Source organism: Oncorhynchus keta, chromosome 8 (genome assembly GCF_023373465.1).
Source record: "Oncorhynchus keta strain PuntledgeMale-10-30-2019 chromosome 8, Oket_V2, whole genome shotgun sequence".
In the NCBI taxonomy this organism is placed as follows: domain Eukaryota; kingdom Metazoa; phylum Chordata; class Actinopteri; order Salmoniformes; family Salmonidae; genus Oncorhynchus; species Oncorhynchus keta.
Window position 1 is genome coordinate 40,021,517 of NC_068428.1, and position 19,213 is coordinate 40,040,729.

Consider the following 19,213-nt stretch of genomic DNA (forward strand, 5'->3'; position numbering starts at 1 on the left):
TCTCTCTATGATTACACTGATTACAGTCCCTCTCTCTACGATTACACTGATTACAGTCCCTCTATCTACGATTACACTGATTACAGTCCCTCTCTCTACGATTACACTGATTACAGTCCCTCTCTCTACGATTACACTGATTACAGTCCCTCTCTCTACGATTACACTGATTACAGTCCCTCTCTCTATGATTACACTGATTACAGTCCCTCTCTCTATGATTACACTGATTACAGTCCCTCTCTCTACGATTACACTGATTACAGTCCCTCTCTCTACGATTACACTGATTACAGTCCCTCTCTCTACGATTACACTGATTACAGTCCCTCTCTCTACAATTACACTGTTTACAGTCCCTCTCTCTATGATTACACTGATTACAGTCCCTCTCTCTATGATTACACTGATTACAGTCCCTCTCTCTACAATTACACTGATTACAGTCCCTCTCTCTACGATTACACTGATTACAGTCCCTCTCTCTACGATTACACTGATTACAGTCCCTCTCTCTATGATTACACTGATTACAGTCCCTCTCTCTATGATTACACTGATTACAGTCCCTCTCTCTATGATTACACTGATTACAGTCCCTCTCTCTACGATTACACTGTGATTACAGTCCCTCCATCTACGATTACACTGTGATTACAGTCCCTCTATCTACGATTACACTGATTACAGTCCCTCTATCTACGATTACACTCATTACAGTCCCTCTATCTACGATTACACCGATTACAGTCCCTCTATCTACGATTACACTAATTACAGTCCCTCCATCTACGATTACACTGATTACAGTCCCTCTCTCTATGATTACACTGATTACAGTCCCTCTCTCTATGATTACACTGATTACAGTCCCTCTATCTACGATTACACCGATTACAGTCCCTCTCTCTATGATTACACTGATTACAGTCCCTCTATCTACGATTACACTAATTACAGTCCCTCCATCTACGATTACACTGATTACAGTCTCTCTCTCTACGATTACACTGATTACAGTCCCTATATCTATGATTACACTGTGATTACAGTCCCTCTCTCTATGATTACACTATTAAACAACACTATCAACAAGGTAGGTCCTACAGGCCCTAGTTTTGTCACACCTGGACTACTGTTCCGTTGTGTGGTCAAGTGCCACAAAGAGGGACTTAGGAAAATTACAATTGGCTCAGAACAGGGCAGCACGGCTGACCCTTAAATATACACAGTGAGCTAGCATCAATGATATGGCAATCTCTCATGGTTCAAAGTGGAAGAGAGATCGACTTCAACACTACTTGTATTTGTGAGAGGAATAGACATGTTGACTGCACCGAGGTGTCTGTCTAAACTACTGGCACACAGCCCGGACACCCATACATACATGCCACCAGAGGTCTCTTAGTCCAGAACAGACTATGGGAGGCACACAGTACTACATAGAGCCACGACTACATGGAACTCTATTCCACAGTACTACATAGAGCCACGACTACATGGAACTCTATTCCACAGTACTACATAGAGCCACGACTACATGGAACTCTATTCCACAGTACTACATAGAGCCATGACTACATGGAACTCTATTCCACAGTACTACATAGAGCCACGACTACATGGAACTCTATTCCACAGTACTACATAGAGCCACGACTACATGGAACTCTATTCCACAGTACTACATAGAGCCATGACTACATGGAACTCTATTCCACAGTACAACATAGAGCCATGACTACATGGAACTCTATTCCACAGTACTACATAGAGCCATGACTACATGGAACTCTATTCCACACTACTACATAGAGCCACGACTACATGGAACTCTATTCCACAGTACTACATAGAGCCATGACTACATGGAACTCTATTCCACAGTACTACATAGAGCCACGACTACATGGAACTCTATTCCACAGTACTACATAGAGCCATGACTACATCACATCAGGTAACTGATGCAAGCAGTAAAATTAGATTTAAAATCAGGTAAAAATACATCTTGTAGAACAGCGGGGACTGTGAAGAGACACACACAAAGGTACAGACACAAACATATGCACATTCACGCTATCACACACTCTCTACACACACGTACATTGTTATATTGTTGTATGGCGGTATTATACATTTTGTATTGTAGATTTGTAGTGGTGTAATAATGTTATATAATGTAAATGTAAATGTAAATGTACTGTTTTATATTTAGTTTTGTAAGTGTGTAGTGTAAGTGCCTTAATGTGTTTGGACCCCAGGAAGAGAAGTTGCTGCCTTGGCAACAGCTAATGGGGATTCCTAATAATACAAATACAAATTGCACATCTGTCTGCCCTCCCTGGGTGTCCTATGTCACACTGTTCTCCCTTCATCTGTCTGCCCTCCCTGGGTGTCCTATATCACACTGTTCTCCCTTCATCTGTCTGCCCTCCCTGAGTGTCCTATATCACACTGTTCTCCCTTCATCTGTCTGCCCTTCCTGGGTGTCCTATATCACACTGTTCTCCCTTCATCTGTCTGCCCTCCCTGGGTGTTCTATATCACACTGTTCTCCCTTCATCTGTCTGCCCTCCCTGGGTGTTCTATATCACACTGTTCTCCCTTCATCTGTCTGCCCTCCCTGGGTGTTCTATATCACACTGTTCTCCCTTCATCTGTCTGCCCTCCCTGGGTGTTCTATATCACACTGTTCTCCCTTCATCTGTCTGCCCTCCCTGGGTGTTCTATATCACACTGTTCTCCCTTAATCTGTCAGCCCTCCCTGGGTGTCCTATATCACACTGTTCTCCCTTCATCTGTCTGCCCTCCCTGAGTGTTCTATATCACACTGTTCTCCTTTCATCTTTCTCCCCTCCCTGGGTGTTCTATACCACACTGTTCTCCCTTAATCTGTCTGCCCTCCCTGGGTGTCCTATATCACACTGTTCTCCCATCATCTGTCTGCCCTCCCTGGGTGTCCTATGTCACACTGTTCTCCCTTCATCTGTCTGCCCTCCCTGGGTGTCCTATATCACACTGTTCTCCCTTCATCTGTCTGCCCTCCCTGAGTGTCCTATATCACACTGTTCTCCCTTCATCTGTCTGCCCTTCCTGGGTGTCCTATATCACACTGTTCTCCCTTCATCTGTCTGCCCTCCCTGGGTGTCCTATATCACACTGTTCTCCCTTCAGATCATGGGAATGGGTTAGATGAAGAGATGTTGCCTGAGCTGTCCACACACTGTCAGCACTTCTCCTGTCTCCATTGATCAAGACACTTTAACACAGAACAGAGACAAGGGGAAGTGTGTGTGTTGTGTGTGTTGTGTGTGTGCGTGTGCGTGTGTGTGTGTGTGTGTGTGTGTGTGTGTGTGTGTGTGTGTGTGTGTGTGTGTGTGTGTGTGTGTGTGTGTGTGTGTGTGTGTGTGTGTGTGTGTGTGTGTGTGTGTGTTGAGTCCTATTATTTTGTTTCACACACCTGTTTCCATCTTTCCTGGCAGGAGACAGCTTGGTAAATCTGCTTTGTCCCAGGTGCCTGGGTCTCTGTCAGCGAAGCTGTTGTTCATCACACCTTTAAAAGAATAGTTATCCCAGAATGCTCTCTTTAATAAAAGGAAATTCAGGCTCTGGTGTAACGGATGTGAAACGGCTAGCTTAGTTAGCGGTGCGCACTAAATAGCGTTTCAATCAGTGACGTCACCTGCTCTGAGACCTTGAAGTAGTAGTTCCCCTAGCTCTGCAGGGGCCGCGGCTTTTGTGGAGCGATGGGTAACGATGCTTCGAGGGTGACTGTTGTTGATGTGTGCAGAGGGTCCCTGGTTCGCGCCCCGGTATGGGCGAGGGGACGATCTAAAGTTATACTGTTACACTGGCACCAATCTATCCTTCTATCCTTGTTGAGATCATATAATATATTTTATATTTCGTACAACACCATTTTCTTCACTTGTACATCCAGGAAGTAGCTCCTCTCCACATACGGTATTCTATGATTCCCCAATCCTCCCTTACCTCTGGAATAATGACAAAGGTCAACTCTACTGGGGTAGGGAGTGAAAACCTACAGGAGGGTATCTCCCCAGGAACAGGGTTGGAGTGAACCTACAGGAGGGTTTCTCCCCAGGAACAGGGTTGGAGTGAAAACCTACAGGAGGGTATCTCTCTAGGAATAGGGTTGGAGTGAAAACCTACAGGAGGGTATCTCCCCAGGAACAGGGTTGGTGTGAAAACCTACAGGAGGGTTTCTCCCCAGGAACAAGGTTGGAGTGAAAACCTACAGGAGGGTATCTCTCCAGGAACAGGGCTGGAGTTAAAACCTACAGGAGGGTTTCTCCCCAGGAACAGGGTTGGAGTTAAAACCTACAGGAGGGTATCTGCAGGAACAGGGCTGGAGTTAAAACCTACAGGAGGGTTTCTCCCCAGGAACAGGGTTGGAGTTAAAACCTACAGGAGGGAGAAGGACCGGGTCGGGTTGTACAATGTTACCCGTTAGTGTTGCTTAACTACAGTCAGCAGACCACAGTTCTCAATTTATGAGACTTTATGGTATTATAATAGTGTCACCACCATGGCCGAGCTCAGCACCCTGGACAGAGACCAACGGTACCCTGAGCCACACTTTGAGCCAGTAGGATAATTGGTACTTTAATTTGAATTATTCATGAAATAAAATCATCAAATCAAATCAAATCAAATTTATTTATATAGCCCTTCGTACATCAGCTGATATCTCAGCTGTGCTGTACAGAAACCCAGCCTAAAACCCCAAACAGCAAACAATGCAGGTGTAAAAGCACGGTGGCTAGGAAAAACTCCCTAGAAAGGCCAAAACCTAGGAAGAAACCTAGAGAGGAACCGGGCTATGTGGGGTGGCCAGTCCTCTTCTGGCTGTGCCGGGTAGAGATTATAACAGAACATGACCAAGATGTTCAAATGTTCATAAATGACCAGCATGGTCGAATAATAATAAGGCAGAACAGTTGAAACTGGAGCAGCAGCACAGTCAGGTGGACTGGGGACAGCAAGGAGCCATCATGTCAGGTAGTCCTGGGGCACGGTCCTAGGGCTCAGGTCCTCCGAGAGAGAGAAAGAAAGAGAGAATTAGAGAGCATATGTGGGGTGGCCAGTCCTCTTCTGGCTGTGCCGGGTGGAGATTATAACAGAATGTGGCCAAGATGTTCAAATGTTCATAAATGACCAGCATGGTTGAATAATAGTAAGGCAGAACAGTTGAAACTGGAGCAGCAGCATGGCCAGGTGGACTGGGGACAGCAAGGAGTCCTCATGTCAGGTAGTCCTGGGACATGGTCCTAGGGCCCAGGCCAGTTGAAACTGGAGCAGCAGCATGGCCAGGTGGACTGGGGACAGCAAGGAGTCATCATGTCAGGTAGTCCTGGGGCATGGTCCTAGGGCTCAGGTCCTCCAGAGAGAGAAAGAAAGAGAGAAGGAGAGAATTAGAGAACGCACACTTAGATTCACACAGGACACCGAATAGGACAGAGAAGTACTCCAGATATAACAAACTGACCAGTGTTGTGTGACTAGCCCCCCGACACATAAACTACTGCAGCATAAATACTGGAGGCTGAGACAGGAGGGGTCAGGAGACACTGTGGCCCCATCCAGGACACCCCCGGACAGGGCCAAACAGGAAGGATATAACCCCACCCACTTTGCCAAAGCACAGCCCCACACCACTAGAGGGATATCTTCAACCACCAACTTACCATCCTGAGACAAGGCCGAGTATAGCCCACAAAAATCTCCGCCACGGCACAACCCAAGGGGAGGCGCCAACCCAGACAGGATGACCACAACAGTGAATCAACCCACCCAGGTGACGCACCCCCCCCCAGGGACGGCACGAGAGAGCCCCAGCAAGCCAGTGACTCAGCCCCCGTAACAGGGTTAGAGGCAGAGAATCCCAGTGGAAAGAAATAGAGGAGAAATCCAGTTTAAAGTGTTCCAGGTACCATTGGATGAGGTCACATGACATTAGGAGAAATTCAGTATAATGTGTTCCAGGTACCATTGGATAAGGTCACATGACATTTCTGTCATATTTTTGTCACAGTGGGGACTGTGAGGACACACACACTCTGACAGACATATTATTTTTGCTGTATGGTCTATCAGTCTATCAGTGTTTAGTGTGACTGTCCTTGTCTATCAGTGTATCAGTGTTTAGTGTGACTGTCCTTGTCTATCAGTGTATCAGTGTTTAGTGTGACTGTCCTTGTCTATCAGTCTATCAGTGTTGTGTGTGACTGTCCTTGTCTATCAGTGTATCAGTGTTTAGTGTGACTGTCCTTGTCTATCAGTCTATCAGTGTTGTGTGTGACTGTCCTTGTCTATCAGTGTATCAGTGTTTAGTGTGACTGTCCTTGTCTATCAGTGTATCAGTGTTTAGTGTGACTGTCCTTGTCTATCAGTCTATCATTGTTGTGTGTGACTGTCCTTGTCTATCAGTGTATCAGTGTTTAGTGTGACTGTCCTTGTCTATCAGTCTATCAGTGTTGTGTGTGACTGTCCTTGTCTATCAGTGTATCAGTGTTTAGTGTGACTGTCCTTGTGTATCAGTGTTTAGTGTGACTGTCCTTGTCTATCAGTGTATCAGTGTTTAGTGTGACTGTCCTTGTCTATCAGTGTATCAGTGTTGTGTGTGACTGTCCTTGTCTATCAGTGTATCAGTGTTTAGTGTGACTGTCCTTGTCTATCAGTGTATCAGTGTTTAGTGTGACTGTCCTTGTCTATCAGTGTTTAGTGTGACTGTCCTTGTCTATCAGTGTATCAGTGTTTAGTGTGACTGTCCTTGTCTATCAGTGTATCAGTGTTTAGTGTGACTGTCCTTGTCTATCAGTGTATCAGTGTTTAGTGTGACTGTCCTTGTCTATCAGTGTATCAGTGTTTAGTGTGACTGTCCTTGTCTATCAGTGTATCAGTGTTTAGTGTGACTGTCCTTGTCTATCAGTGTATCAGTGTTTAGTGTGACTGTCCTTGTCTATCAGTGTATCAGTGTTTAGTGTGACTGTCCTTGTCTATCAGTCTATCAGTGTTGTGTGTGACTGTCCTTGTCTATCAGTGTATCAGTGTTTAGTGTGACTGTCCTTGTCTATCAGTGTATCAGTGTTGTGTGTGACTGTCCTTGTCTATCAGTCTATCAGTGTTGTGTGTGACTGTCCTTGTCTATCAGTGTATCAGTGTTTAGTGTGACTGTCCTTGTCTATCAGTCTATCAGTGTTGTGTGTGACTGTCCTTGTCTATCAGTGTATCAGTGTTTAGTGTGACTGTCCTTGTCTATCAGTGTTGTGTGTGACTGTCCTTGTCTATCAGTCTATCAGTGTTGTGTATGACTGTCCTTGTCTATCAGTGTATCAGTGTTTAGTGTGACTGTCCTTGTCTATCAGTCTATCAGTGTTGTGTGTGACTGTCCTTGTCTATCAGTGTATCAGTGTTGTGTGTGACTGTCCTTGTCTATCAGTCTATCAGTGTTGTGTGTGACTGTCCTTGTCTATCAGTCTATCAGTGTTGTGTGTGACTGTCCTTGTCTATCAGTGTTTTGTGTGACTGTCCTTGTCTATCAGTGTTTTGTGTGACTGTACTTGTCTATCAGTCTATCAGTGTTTAGTGTGACTGTCCTTGTCTATCAGTCTATCAGTGTTTAGTGTGACTGTCCTTGTCTATCAGTGTATCAGTGTTTAGTGTGACTGTCCTTGTCTATCAGTGTATCAGTGTTTAGTGTGACTGTCCTTGTCTATCAGTGTATCAGTGTTTAGTGTGACTATCCTTGTCTATCAGTGTTTAGTGTGACTGTCCTTGTCTATCAGTGTATCAGTGTTTAGTGTGACTGTCCTTGTCTATCAGTGTATCAGTGTTTAGTGTGACTGTCCTTGTCTATCAGTGTATCAGTGTTTAGTGTGACTGTCCTTGTCTATCAGTCTATCAGTGTTTTGTGTGACTGTCCTTGTCTATCAGTGTATCAGTGTTTAGTGTGACTGTCCTTGTCTATCAGTGTATCAGTGTTTAGTGTGACTGTCCTTGTCTATCAGTGTTTAGTGTGACTGTCCTTGTCTATCAGCGTATCAGTGTTTAGTGTGACTGTCCTTGTCTATCAGTGTTTAGTGTGACTGTCCTTGTCTATCAGTGTATCAGTGTTTAGTGTGACTGTCCTTGTCTATCAGTCTATCAGTGTTTTGTGTGACTGTCCTTGTCTATCAGTGTATCAGTGTTTAGTGTGACTGTCCTTGTCTATCAGTGTATCACTGTGTCAGTGTTTAGTTACTGTAAAATCATCTCTCTCTGTTTGAGACAGGTGTTTCAGATGGATTAACTATCAAGCTGCATTCGTTTCTCCCTCATTTTTGAATAAATGAATTTGTCTTTTGTCTAACTATTGTCTTTCTCTCTCTTTGAGTCAACTACTCACCACATTTTATGCACTGCGGTGCTAGGTAGCTGAAGCTTATGCTTTCAGTCCTAGATTCATTCTCTGATCCTTTGATTGGGTGGACAGCATGTCAGTTGATCCTTCAAGAGCTCTGATAGGTTGTACGACGTCCTCCGGAAGTTGTCATTATTACTGTGTAAGTCTATGGAAGGGGGTGAGAACCGTGAGCCTCCTAGGTTTTGTATTGATGTCAATGTACCCATAGTTTTAATTAAACAGGATAACTTTTTAAATATTTCACTATTTACATTTTTATACAATTCACTGAGGAGGATGGCCCTCTTCTTCCTCCCCTGAGGAGCCTCCATTGGTGGGGTAGTTTTGGGGTTCACCTGAATGCCTGTGTCTTCTGTTCATTTTTAACCTTCACTCTTTTTCCTTCCTGTTTTTCTGTAGTTGTTTTTTATGTTTTGTCACGACATCCGCCGAAGTCGGTCCCTCTCCTCGTTCGGCGGTCGACGTCACCGACCTTCTAGCCATCGACATCACCGACCTTCTAGCCATCATTGATCCATTTTTCATTTTCCATTGGTTGTGTCTTGTCTTCCATCACACCTGGTTCCAATCCCATCAATTACATGTTGTGTATTTAACCCTCTGTTCCCCCTCATGTCCTTGTCGGTGATTGTTTATTGTAAGTGCTTGTGCACGTCTGTCCTGGTGTGTGTTGGGTTATGGACCCATTTATTTCATTATTCTGTTTCCGGTGGGGTTTTGTTATTAAACTGTGTCGTTGGAAACACAGTTATTTCTCTCCTGCGTTCAGTTCCTTACATGTCTGTTTCTCTCTTGTTGGTAGTAAATATAGAAAGGGAGAGCAGACAGGTGCTGATGAAGCTCTCTCCTTAGCTTCTAAACACACACACAAACACACACACACACACACAGATACACAGACACACAGACACACAGACACACAGACACACAGACACACAGACACACAGACACACACACAGACACACACACAGACACACAGACACACAGACACACAGACACACAGACACACACACACAGGCACACAGACACACAGACACACACACACACAGGCACACAGACACACAGACACACAACCACGCACACTCCATTGGTCCCACTGGATTCATATTTGTAACATCCTCATTGTCACCCCTCTCCTCTCTCCTCTCCTCTCCTCTCCTCCTCTCCTCTCCTCTCCTCTCCTCTCCTCTCCTCTCCTCTCCTCTCCTCTCCTCTTCTCCTCCGCTCCTCTTCTCCCCCTTTCCTCTCCTCTTCTCTCCCTCTCCTCCCCCTCTTCTCTCCTCCCCTACTCCTCTCCTCTCCTCTCATCTCATCTCCTCTCTTCTCCTCTCTTCTCCTCTCTTCTTGTCTCATCTCTTCACCTCTCCTCTCCTCTTGTCTCATCTCTTCTCTTCTCCTCGCCTTGCCTCTCCCCTCCTCTCCTCTTCTCTTCTCTTCTCGTCTCTTCTCTTCTCTTCTCTTCTCTTCTCTTCTCTTCTCTTCTCTTCTCTTCTAGCCTGTTTTCTTTCTTCTCCTCTCCTCCTCTCCTCTCCTCTCCTCTCCTCTCCTCTCCTCTCCTCTCCTCTCCTCTCCTCTCCTCTCCTCTCCTCTCTTCTCCTCTCTCCTCTCCTCTCCTCCCTTCTCCCCCTTTCCTCTCCCTCTTCTCCCCCTCTCCTTTCTCCTCTTCTCTCCCTCTCCTCCCCTCTTCTCTCCTCCCCTACTCCTCTCTCCACTCTTTGCCTCTCCTCCTCCTCTCCTCTCCCTCTCCTTTCCTCTCCTCTCCTCTCCTCTCCCTCTCCTCTCCTCTCCCTCCCCTCTCCTCTCCTCTCCTCTCCTCTCCTCTCCTCTCCTCTCCTCTCCTCTCCTCTCTCTCCTCTCCTCTCTCCTCTTCTCTTCTCTTCTCTTCTCTTCTCTTCTCTTCTCCTCTCCTCTCCTCTCCTCTCGTCTCGTCTCGTCTCGTCTCGTCTCCTCTTGTCTCATCTCTTCTCTTCTCCTCTACTCTCCTCTTCTCCCTTCTCTTCTGTTTTCCATCCTCCCCTCTCCTCTTGTCTCATCTCTTCTCCTCTACTCTCCTCTTCTCCCTTCTCTTCTCTCCTGTTTTCTCTCCTCTCCTCTCCTCTTGTCTCATCTCTTCTCTTCTCTCAGGCAAATCATTCAACATAAACACAGACAAGGAGAAGAAACAGAAAGACGTCTGAAGCTGTTAAATGACTTATAAACGCAGTTATAAAACTCATTACTTCAATCAGATTCATTATATTGTGTTGTTCTCCCCTTCCAAGCATCTGCTGTTGTAGAACTGTGTTTGTCCAACATTGAGGGTGGTTACCAGTGGAAAAAGCAGTGTGTCAGTACATTCAATGGAGATGTATTTATATCATGATCAAATTTCATCCTTCATTTTAAGACTCTTGTAATTGAGACCTACTGCAAGTCATCAGTTCTCATGTCTAATTGTGTGTTTACTGCTACTTATATTTCTCTCTGCATTGATGGTATTTAGTATACTTGGTATATGTCCTGCAATGATGTAGTGTTGTTAAATGCAGAGACAATCAGGCTAATCTCTCCCCCCAACCTCTCCCTCCCTCCCTCCCTCCCTCCCTCCCTCCCTCCCTCCCTCCCTCCCTCCCTCCCCTCCCCCTCCCTCCCTCCCTCCCTCCCTCCCTCCCTCCCTCCCTCCCTCCCTCCCTCCTCCCTGCCTCCCCCCTGCCTCCCCCCTGCCTCCCCCCTCCCTCCCTCCCTCCCTCCCTCCCTCCCTCCCTCCCTCCCTCCCTCCCTCCCTCCCCCCCTCCCTCCCCCTCCCTCCCTCCCTCCCTCCCTGCCCCCCTCCCTCCCTCCCCCTCCCCTCCCTGCCTCCCTCCCCCTCCCTCCCTCTGTCCATCCTGCAGTATGTTCCTCCTGACCTGTGTATCTGCTGTTTCATCCTGGAGCAGTCCCTGTCTGTCCGAGCCCTGCAGGAGATGTTGGCTCATACAGTGCCTAACAATGAGGGGGTGAGTATCGCCGCATTACCTGTATAGATAATCACTTTATAACCTACTCGTATACCTGCATTACCTGTATACATAATCACTTTATAACCTACTCATTATACCTGCATTACCTGTATACATAATCACTTTATAACCTACTCGTATACCTGCATTACCTGTATACATAATCACGTTATAAACTACTCATATACCTGCATTACCTGTATACATTATCATGGTATCATCGGTACACCTCAGACCATGGTCAAAGACATTAGGTGATGCACTTTCACAGTTCTTAGAGTATTTGAAAGCTTTGTACGTAGTTGAATTTTGTAGAGTATTTTACAGTGTTTTATACCACTGTGTCTCAGTGTAAAGACCATTATGTCAAACAAATCATATTGTTGTAAGGTATGGACAATAATACATTGACAATTCATGACTCATCGGGATTCTGGTTAAAGAATATATGCCAATAAGTTTAATTAAATAAATCATGTATTCAATAAAATATCAATAAGATTTATGAAAGAAATAATGTATTCAATAAGAGATCAACGTGAGAGGATAATAATCAAATGTATATTTTCTCCTTGTTTGACCACAAGATAAGTCTTGAAGATATTGCTTCTACGGTAGTGTCCTCTCTAGTTGTGTGGCAGTGCCCACTCCATGTCAGACACAGACCCAGCCACAGAGAAATAGCCTGTTATTGCCCTGCTTTAAGTACACCCAGACAGTCTTCTCCCCTCTTGCCTTTCTCTGTTCTGCCCACTTGATTTACAAATAGAATGTACCCTTCCTTCCTTCCTTCCTTCCTTCCTTCCTTCCTTCCTTCCTTCCTTCCTTCCTTCCTTCCTTCCTTCCTTCCTTCCTTCCTTCCTTCCTTCCTTCCTTCCTTCCTTCCTTCCTTCCTTCCTTCCTTCCTCCCTCCCTTCCTTCCTCCCTCCCTCCCTCCCTCCCTCGCTCCCTCCCCCTCCCACCCTTCCTCCCTCCCTCCCTCGCTCCCTCCCCCTCCCACCCTTCCTCCCTCCCTCCCTCTCTCAGCTATAGTACCACTGCCATTCTTAGTGATGAGCAGTGATAAGTAATCATGAATAGGGAGATAGATAATTAAATACTTATGATAATAGTGTCCCCTACTGCAATGACACATTTCATGGTCTACACCTTTATGAAGAGATGTCAGCTAAGTTATGAGCGCTATTGGATCGACAACTGAACACAATTAGAATTGAATTGCTTGTAGTTAGCTTAGCTTAGCTGCCCTTGCTTCTTCACTGCTTCTGGGGTGCAAGACGATCCGATCAGTGTCAAGTTTGCATCCATTACTGCGGTGAAGTGAATTTCTGTTTTTGTTGAGGTGATAACCACAGAACGCCAGGCACTTCAGTATCAGAGATGAGTATTTCAACCTGGCCCTGGACTAAAAAAAAATTATTATTTTGGTTATTAATTCACCCGTTTTATGACACGTTTTAATGGAGACTCGTGCTCTTTTAGGTATCATTTGATATAGTTGACTTCCATAACTCCATGTAATATTGTTATTTTGTCTGTATCTTTGTCTAACGCTGCTAGAAAGCGGACCATGAACAGTGGGTATGTTCGTTTGTTACTTTATTTAGTTGGCATGAAGGCTCACCTCTACTGACCCCTAACTATTAAAGGCCACTTTCACTTCAAAGTGTTGCCTATTTTGGGATTGTCATCATACGATACTAAAGTAATTTATGACTATGTTTTTCAATAGATTTGTAGGTTCATCAGACACATAAGGAAGATTCAGAAGTATGCCTATAGTGAGAATCTTGATATTATTCTACATAGCCAGAGAATTACATTTGAAAAACAAATATTATTAAGTAAATATGCATTTGACTGAAAACCCCCACGGACACATAGAACAAAGAACGTTATGAACCTGTCACAGACAAACACAGAGATGTTAAACTATGCCCCTGAACATCAATGTACGTTATGAACCTGTCACAGAAAAACACAGAGATGTTAAACTATGCCCCTGAACATCAATGAACGTTATGAACCTGTCACAGACAAACACAGAGATGTTAAACTATGCCCCTGAACATCAATGTACGTTATGAACCTGTCACAGACAAACACAGATGTTAAACTATGCCCCTGAACATCAATGTACGTTATGAACCTGTCACAGACAAACACAGAGATGTTAAACTATGCCCCTGAACATCAATGTACGTTATGAACCTGTCACAGACAAACACAGAGATGTTAAACTATGTCCCTGAACATCAATGTACGTTATGAACCTGTTACAGACAAACACAGAGATGTTAAACTATGCCCCTGAACATCAATGTACGTTATGAACCTGTCACAGACAAACACAGAGATGTTAAACTATGTCCCTGAACATCAATGTACGTTATGAACCTGTCACAGACAAACACAGAGATGTTAAACTATGTCCCTGAACATCAATGTACGTTATGAACCTGTCACAGACAAACACAGAGATGTTAAACTATGCCCCTGAACATCAATGTACGTTATGAACCTGTTACAGACAAACACAGAGATGTTAAACTATGCCCCTGAACATCAATGTACGTTATGAACCTGTCACAGACAAACACAGAGATGTTAAACTATGTCCCTGAACATCAATGTACGTTATGAACCTGTCACAGACAAACACAGAGATGTTAAACTATGCCCCTGAACATCAATGTACGTTATGAACCTGTTACAGACAAACACAGAGATGTTAAACTATGCCCCTGAACATCAATGATTTATGACAATCTTGAAATAGACATCCCATTGGTGCCTTCCTTCACCTTGTGCACATGATTCATGGGACTGGAATGCTTGGCTTGGTGCCCCTCAGGGACAAATGATGTGTCTGTGTGAACACATTTTCAAGTGAAAGTGCTAACTAGCTAACTAGTCTAAACAGCTAGTATTTTAGCTAACCCATTTAGTGCTTAACGATCGGGGGAAAACCCCTTAAATCTAAACCTTAAAATATTTACTCCACAGGGTATGTTATTATCGCTCATGGACAGATGTACGTAACATTAACAGCTGTGTAGCTGACACAGTTACACATTATTTTAGTTATGGGTTTCCGAGATTATATATTATGTAAAATATATAATTTGTGTTAACTTTTTTTGATGAAGCATCATTTGAAGACTTTAGGGAATTAACAGGAAACCGATGTGTTGGAACGATGCTCCCTCACTGTGGTGTTTTTTTGAATGTGTGGTTTTCTTTCCTCTCTGTGTTGTTTCTAACAGTCTCATTTCAAGTGTATCAGAAATAAAAGAGGAAATGTTATTGAATCAGCGTTGATTCCAGAAGCTTCACACAATGATTCCAGAAGCTCCACACAATGATTCCAGAAGCTTCACACAATGATTCCAGAAGCTCCACACAATGATTCCAGAAGCTTCACACAATGATTCCAGAAGCTCCACACAATGATTCCAGAAGCTTCACACAGTGATTCCAGAAGCTTCACACAATGATTCTAGAAGCTTCACACAATGATTCCAGAAGCTTCACACAGTGATTCCAGAAGTTCACACAATGATTCCAGAAGCTTCACACAATGATTCCAGAAGCTTCACACAATGATTCTAGAAGCTTCACACAATGATTCCGGAAGCTTCACACAATGATTCCAGAAGCTTCACACAATGATTCCAGAAGCTCCACACAATGATTCCAGAAGCTTCACACAATGATTCCGGAAGCTTCACACAATGATTCCGGAAGCTTCACACAATGATTCCGGGAGCTTCACACATTGATTCCGGAAGCTTCACACAATGATTCCAGAAGCTTCACACAATGATTCCAGAAGCTTCACACAATGATTCCAGAAGCTTCACACAATGATTCCAGAAGCTTCACACAATGATTCCAGAAGCTTCACACAATGATTCCAGAAGCTTCACACAATGATTCCAGAAGCTTCACACAGTGATTCCAGAAGTTCACACAATGATTCCAGAAGCTTCACACAATGATTGCAGAAGCTTCACACAGTGATTCCGGAAGCTTCACACAATGATTCTGGAATGAACACACAAAGCTGTAGAACAAAGCTATTTGGAATTTGGAAACCAACACTGGGATCAATTCACTGGGATCTATTCTACAGTGGGATCTATTCACTGGGATCTATTCTACAGTGGGATCTATTCACTGGGATCTATTCTACAGTGGGATCTATTCACTGGGATCTATTCTACAGTGGGATATATTCACTGGGATCTATTCTACAGTGGGATCTATTCTACAGTGGGATCTATTCTACAGTGGGATCTATTCTATAGTGGGATCTATTCACTGGGATCTATTCACTGGGATCTATTCTATAGTGTACACCTTGCTCTTGGTGGAACACTAGATACATTGTTTTGGTCGCTTCTCTTATCTCCTTGTCTATTTTCTCTATCTTGTTTTCCCTTTTTTTCGTGTGTTTAATTTTTTCTTCCCTCCTATAAACATAAAACCGGTTTGATCAAATGGGCAGCAAGCAAACGGAATACAATGTCCCCAGCCATTACTCTGATAATTTGTACACTCCCTGCAGATGCTCAGATAGAGCGGTATTAGAGTGGGGGGGGGGGGCGTTGCCCGTTGTCGCGCCGCCAAGCCAAAGGCCACAGTTCACAGTGCTGATGTGTCGGCATGACAGGCTGCTGAAATACGGGCCGCTCCGCCCCTTTCCCAGCTCTGCCCCCTGCCCCCCTCTCTCTCTTCCCTATCTCTCTCTCTCTCTCTCTCTCTAACTCTCTCTCTCCGTATGTCCTCTCAACAACAGCTGGGATGAAGCAGGATACTCTTCCCTTCTTCCCCTTTTTTATTTTATTTTGATCAATCCTCTGTTTCCTTTTTCGTCCAGAGTTATTATACAACCACCCAGCTACAGTGTCAGTGGGATCTAGTTCACCAGCTGGTAGGCTTGGGGGCGTAGAGGACTGGGGGTTTGAACTCTGGGGGGCTGAGGGGTTTGGGGGCTTCACTTGCTCCCAGTGGAACTGTAGAATGTACCACCAAATCACCAAACACAGATTGATTCTGAGACTCGGTGTATATAGACGGTTGATTGATGGGATTTATATAGCACTTAAATAGCGAGAAAATGACGTCCTCCATCAGCAATGTGTAACGGCACCCGTTATCTTCCTTTAATAAGCTCTCTTTCTTTATTGAACATTATTTCTCACTCATTTATAGGGGATATAGATAGCAACACTGTAGAGAGTTGGTGGGTTATTATGCTAATGTTACATAATCTTGTTTTTTCTTCATGCCTCTAGAGGTTGTTGAGGAGGGTGAGTAATAATACCATTTTTGTTTGTAATTCTTTATGTTTTCTTCAATTCATTGATATCGAAAGAGACTTTGAGGACTTTGACTCTTTTGAGATCTTTATTTTACATAAGATATCTTTTTCTTTACGGGTTTCACTTCACAACATTTCTTCGTCCACGGTACTGCGACCAAATGTTTCTCGTTTGTCAACTGAACGGGGGTCTAACACAGTTAGTCGTGTTGTACAGCATGACCTGGGTGGGATAACCTCTGACCTTTTGGGACTGTTTCATGTTGGTTGTGTTGTTGTTGTGTTCATTTGATTGTTTGTCTGTCTGTCCTCTCGTGGGGGTACTAGTCAAACATCTCCGTATCCCAGATGGCATCATATGCCCTATATAGTGCACTACTTTTGACCAGGGCCCATAGGGCTCCCACATGATTCCCACAGGATTCCCACAGGGCTCCAAAGGGCTCTCATAGGGATCTCAAAAGGCTCCATAGGGCTCCATAGGGCTCTCATAGGGCTCCATAGGGCTCTCATAGGGCTCTCATAGGGCTCCATAGGGCTCTCATAGGGATCCATAAGGCTCTCATAGGGCTCCATTGGGCTCCATTGGGCTCTATAGGGCTCCATAGGGCTCCATAGGGCTTCATAGGGCTCCTTAGGGCTCTCATAGGGCTCTCATAGGGCTCCATATGGCTCCATAGGGCTTCATAGGGCTCCTTAGGGCTCTCATAGGGCTCCATAGGGTAGTAGTGCACTATGTAGTGAATAGAGTGCCATTTGGGACACAGATGGTCCTTTGCCTCCAGACAATATTCTAAAGTGATGTCGTCCCCTCATGTCCTTTCCATCAGCGGCTCTAAGAGACCGGAAAAAGCTCAAGTGAATTGTCAGTCTTCTTGTCATTTTTATCTCCCGTACTGCGGTCAGATCAGTGCAGATGAAGGAAAGGAGACGAGGGGAGGATTCTACGTTAGACAATTGAGATGCAACATCCAGACTCTAACCTCCTGAGTTGTTCCCTCCCTCCCCTCTCCTCCCCTCCCCTCCACTCTTCTCTCCTCCTTCCTAGGCGGCCCAGGGGGGTGGACACCGGACCCTGCTCTATGGTCACGCCATCCTCCTACGCCACTCCTTCAGCGGAATGGTGAGCATGTGGAACATCTGCCACCCTGACCCTCATACTCACAGTGGCCCACACGGCAACCTATTCCCTTTATAGTGCACTACTTTTGACCAGGCCCCATAGGGCTCTTGTAAAAAGTTGTGTACTTTAATTAGGAATAGAGTGCCATGTGGGACATACGTTTTAACAACTACAAACATTTTACTGAGGAGCTCCAGTGACTGATGAGCTCCAGTGACTGATGAACTCCAGTGACTGATGAACTCCAGTGACCGAGGAGCTCCAGTGACCGAGGAGCTCCAGTGACTGATGAGCTCCAGTGACTGAGGAGCTCCAGTGACTGAGGAGCCCCAGTGACTGAGGAGCTCCAGTGACTGAGGAGCTCCAGTGACTGAGGAGCTCCAGTGACCGAGGAGCTCCAGTGACCGAGGAGCTCCAGTGACCGAGGAGGTCCAGTGACTTAGGAGCTCCAGTGACTGAGGAGCTCCAGTGACCGAGGAGCTCCAGTGACCGAGGAGCTCCAGTGACCGAGGAGCTCCAGTGACCGAGGAGCTCTAGTGACCGAGGAGCTCCAGTGACTGAGGAGCTCTAGTGACTGAGGAGCTCCAGTGACCGAGGAGCTCCAGTGACCGAGGAGCTCTAGTGACTGAGGAGCTCCAGTGACCGAGGAGCTCCAGTGACCGAGGAGCTCCAGTGACCGAGGAGCTCCAGTGACCGAGGAGCTCCAGTGACCGAGGAGCTCTAGTGACTGAGGACCAACATCTGTGAAAGCTTTAGCAGTACCAGAGCTGTATTATCAGTGGATAGGTGTTGAATGAAAAGGTCACCAGACCAGACTGTATTACCTAAACATTAGAATGCAGAAGCTCTAAAGATAACACGCCCAATGGCTTGAGATTTGCACATAATTTGAAATCATTCAAATATTCAAATATCATTCAAATCAATCATATATTCTGAAATAATTTTAAAGTATATATATATATATTATATTATATTATATTATATATATATATATATATATATATATTACTGTGAATGCAAATGATAGAAATGAATCATGAAAGATGTAAATACATTTCAACAATTGTTTTCTTTCCTACCTTCTCGCAATGTCATACTGTGTGGCTTCTCAACAGTACCTGACCTGCTTGAAGACATCGAGGTCATTGACAGACAAACTGTCATTTGACGTGGGATTACAAGAAGATTCAATAGGTAAGATTTATTACACACAGCCTTGCTCCCTGTAACTACATCTAATGGTGTTAGGTACCATTTATATTACACACAGCCTTGCTCCCTGTAACTACATCTAATGGTGTTAGGTACCATTTATATTAGACACAGCCTTGCTCCCTGTAACTACATCTAATGGT

General features: G+C 44.8%; 1 protein-coding gene across 1 annotated transcript in view; it reads left to right on the forward strand.

Moving 5' to 3' along the window:
- LOC118387158 (ryanodine receptor 3-like) overlaps positions 1 to 19,213 on the forward strand; it is a 308,396-nt gene that overhangs the window by 41,551 nt on the left and 247,632 nt on the right. The window contains exons 3-5 of the mRNA XM_052523336.1: positions 11,299 to 11,403; positions 17,781 to 17,855; positions 18,974 to 19,052. Of these exons, the coding sequence (XP_052379296.1) occupies positions 11,299 to 11,403; positions 17,781 to 17,855; positions 18,974 to 19,052 (259 nt within the window). The remainder of the gene's footprint in view (positions 1 to 11,298; positions 11,404 to 17,780; positions 17,856 to 18,973; positions 19,053 to 19,213) is intronic.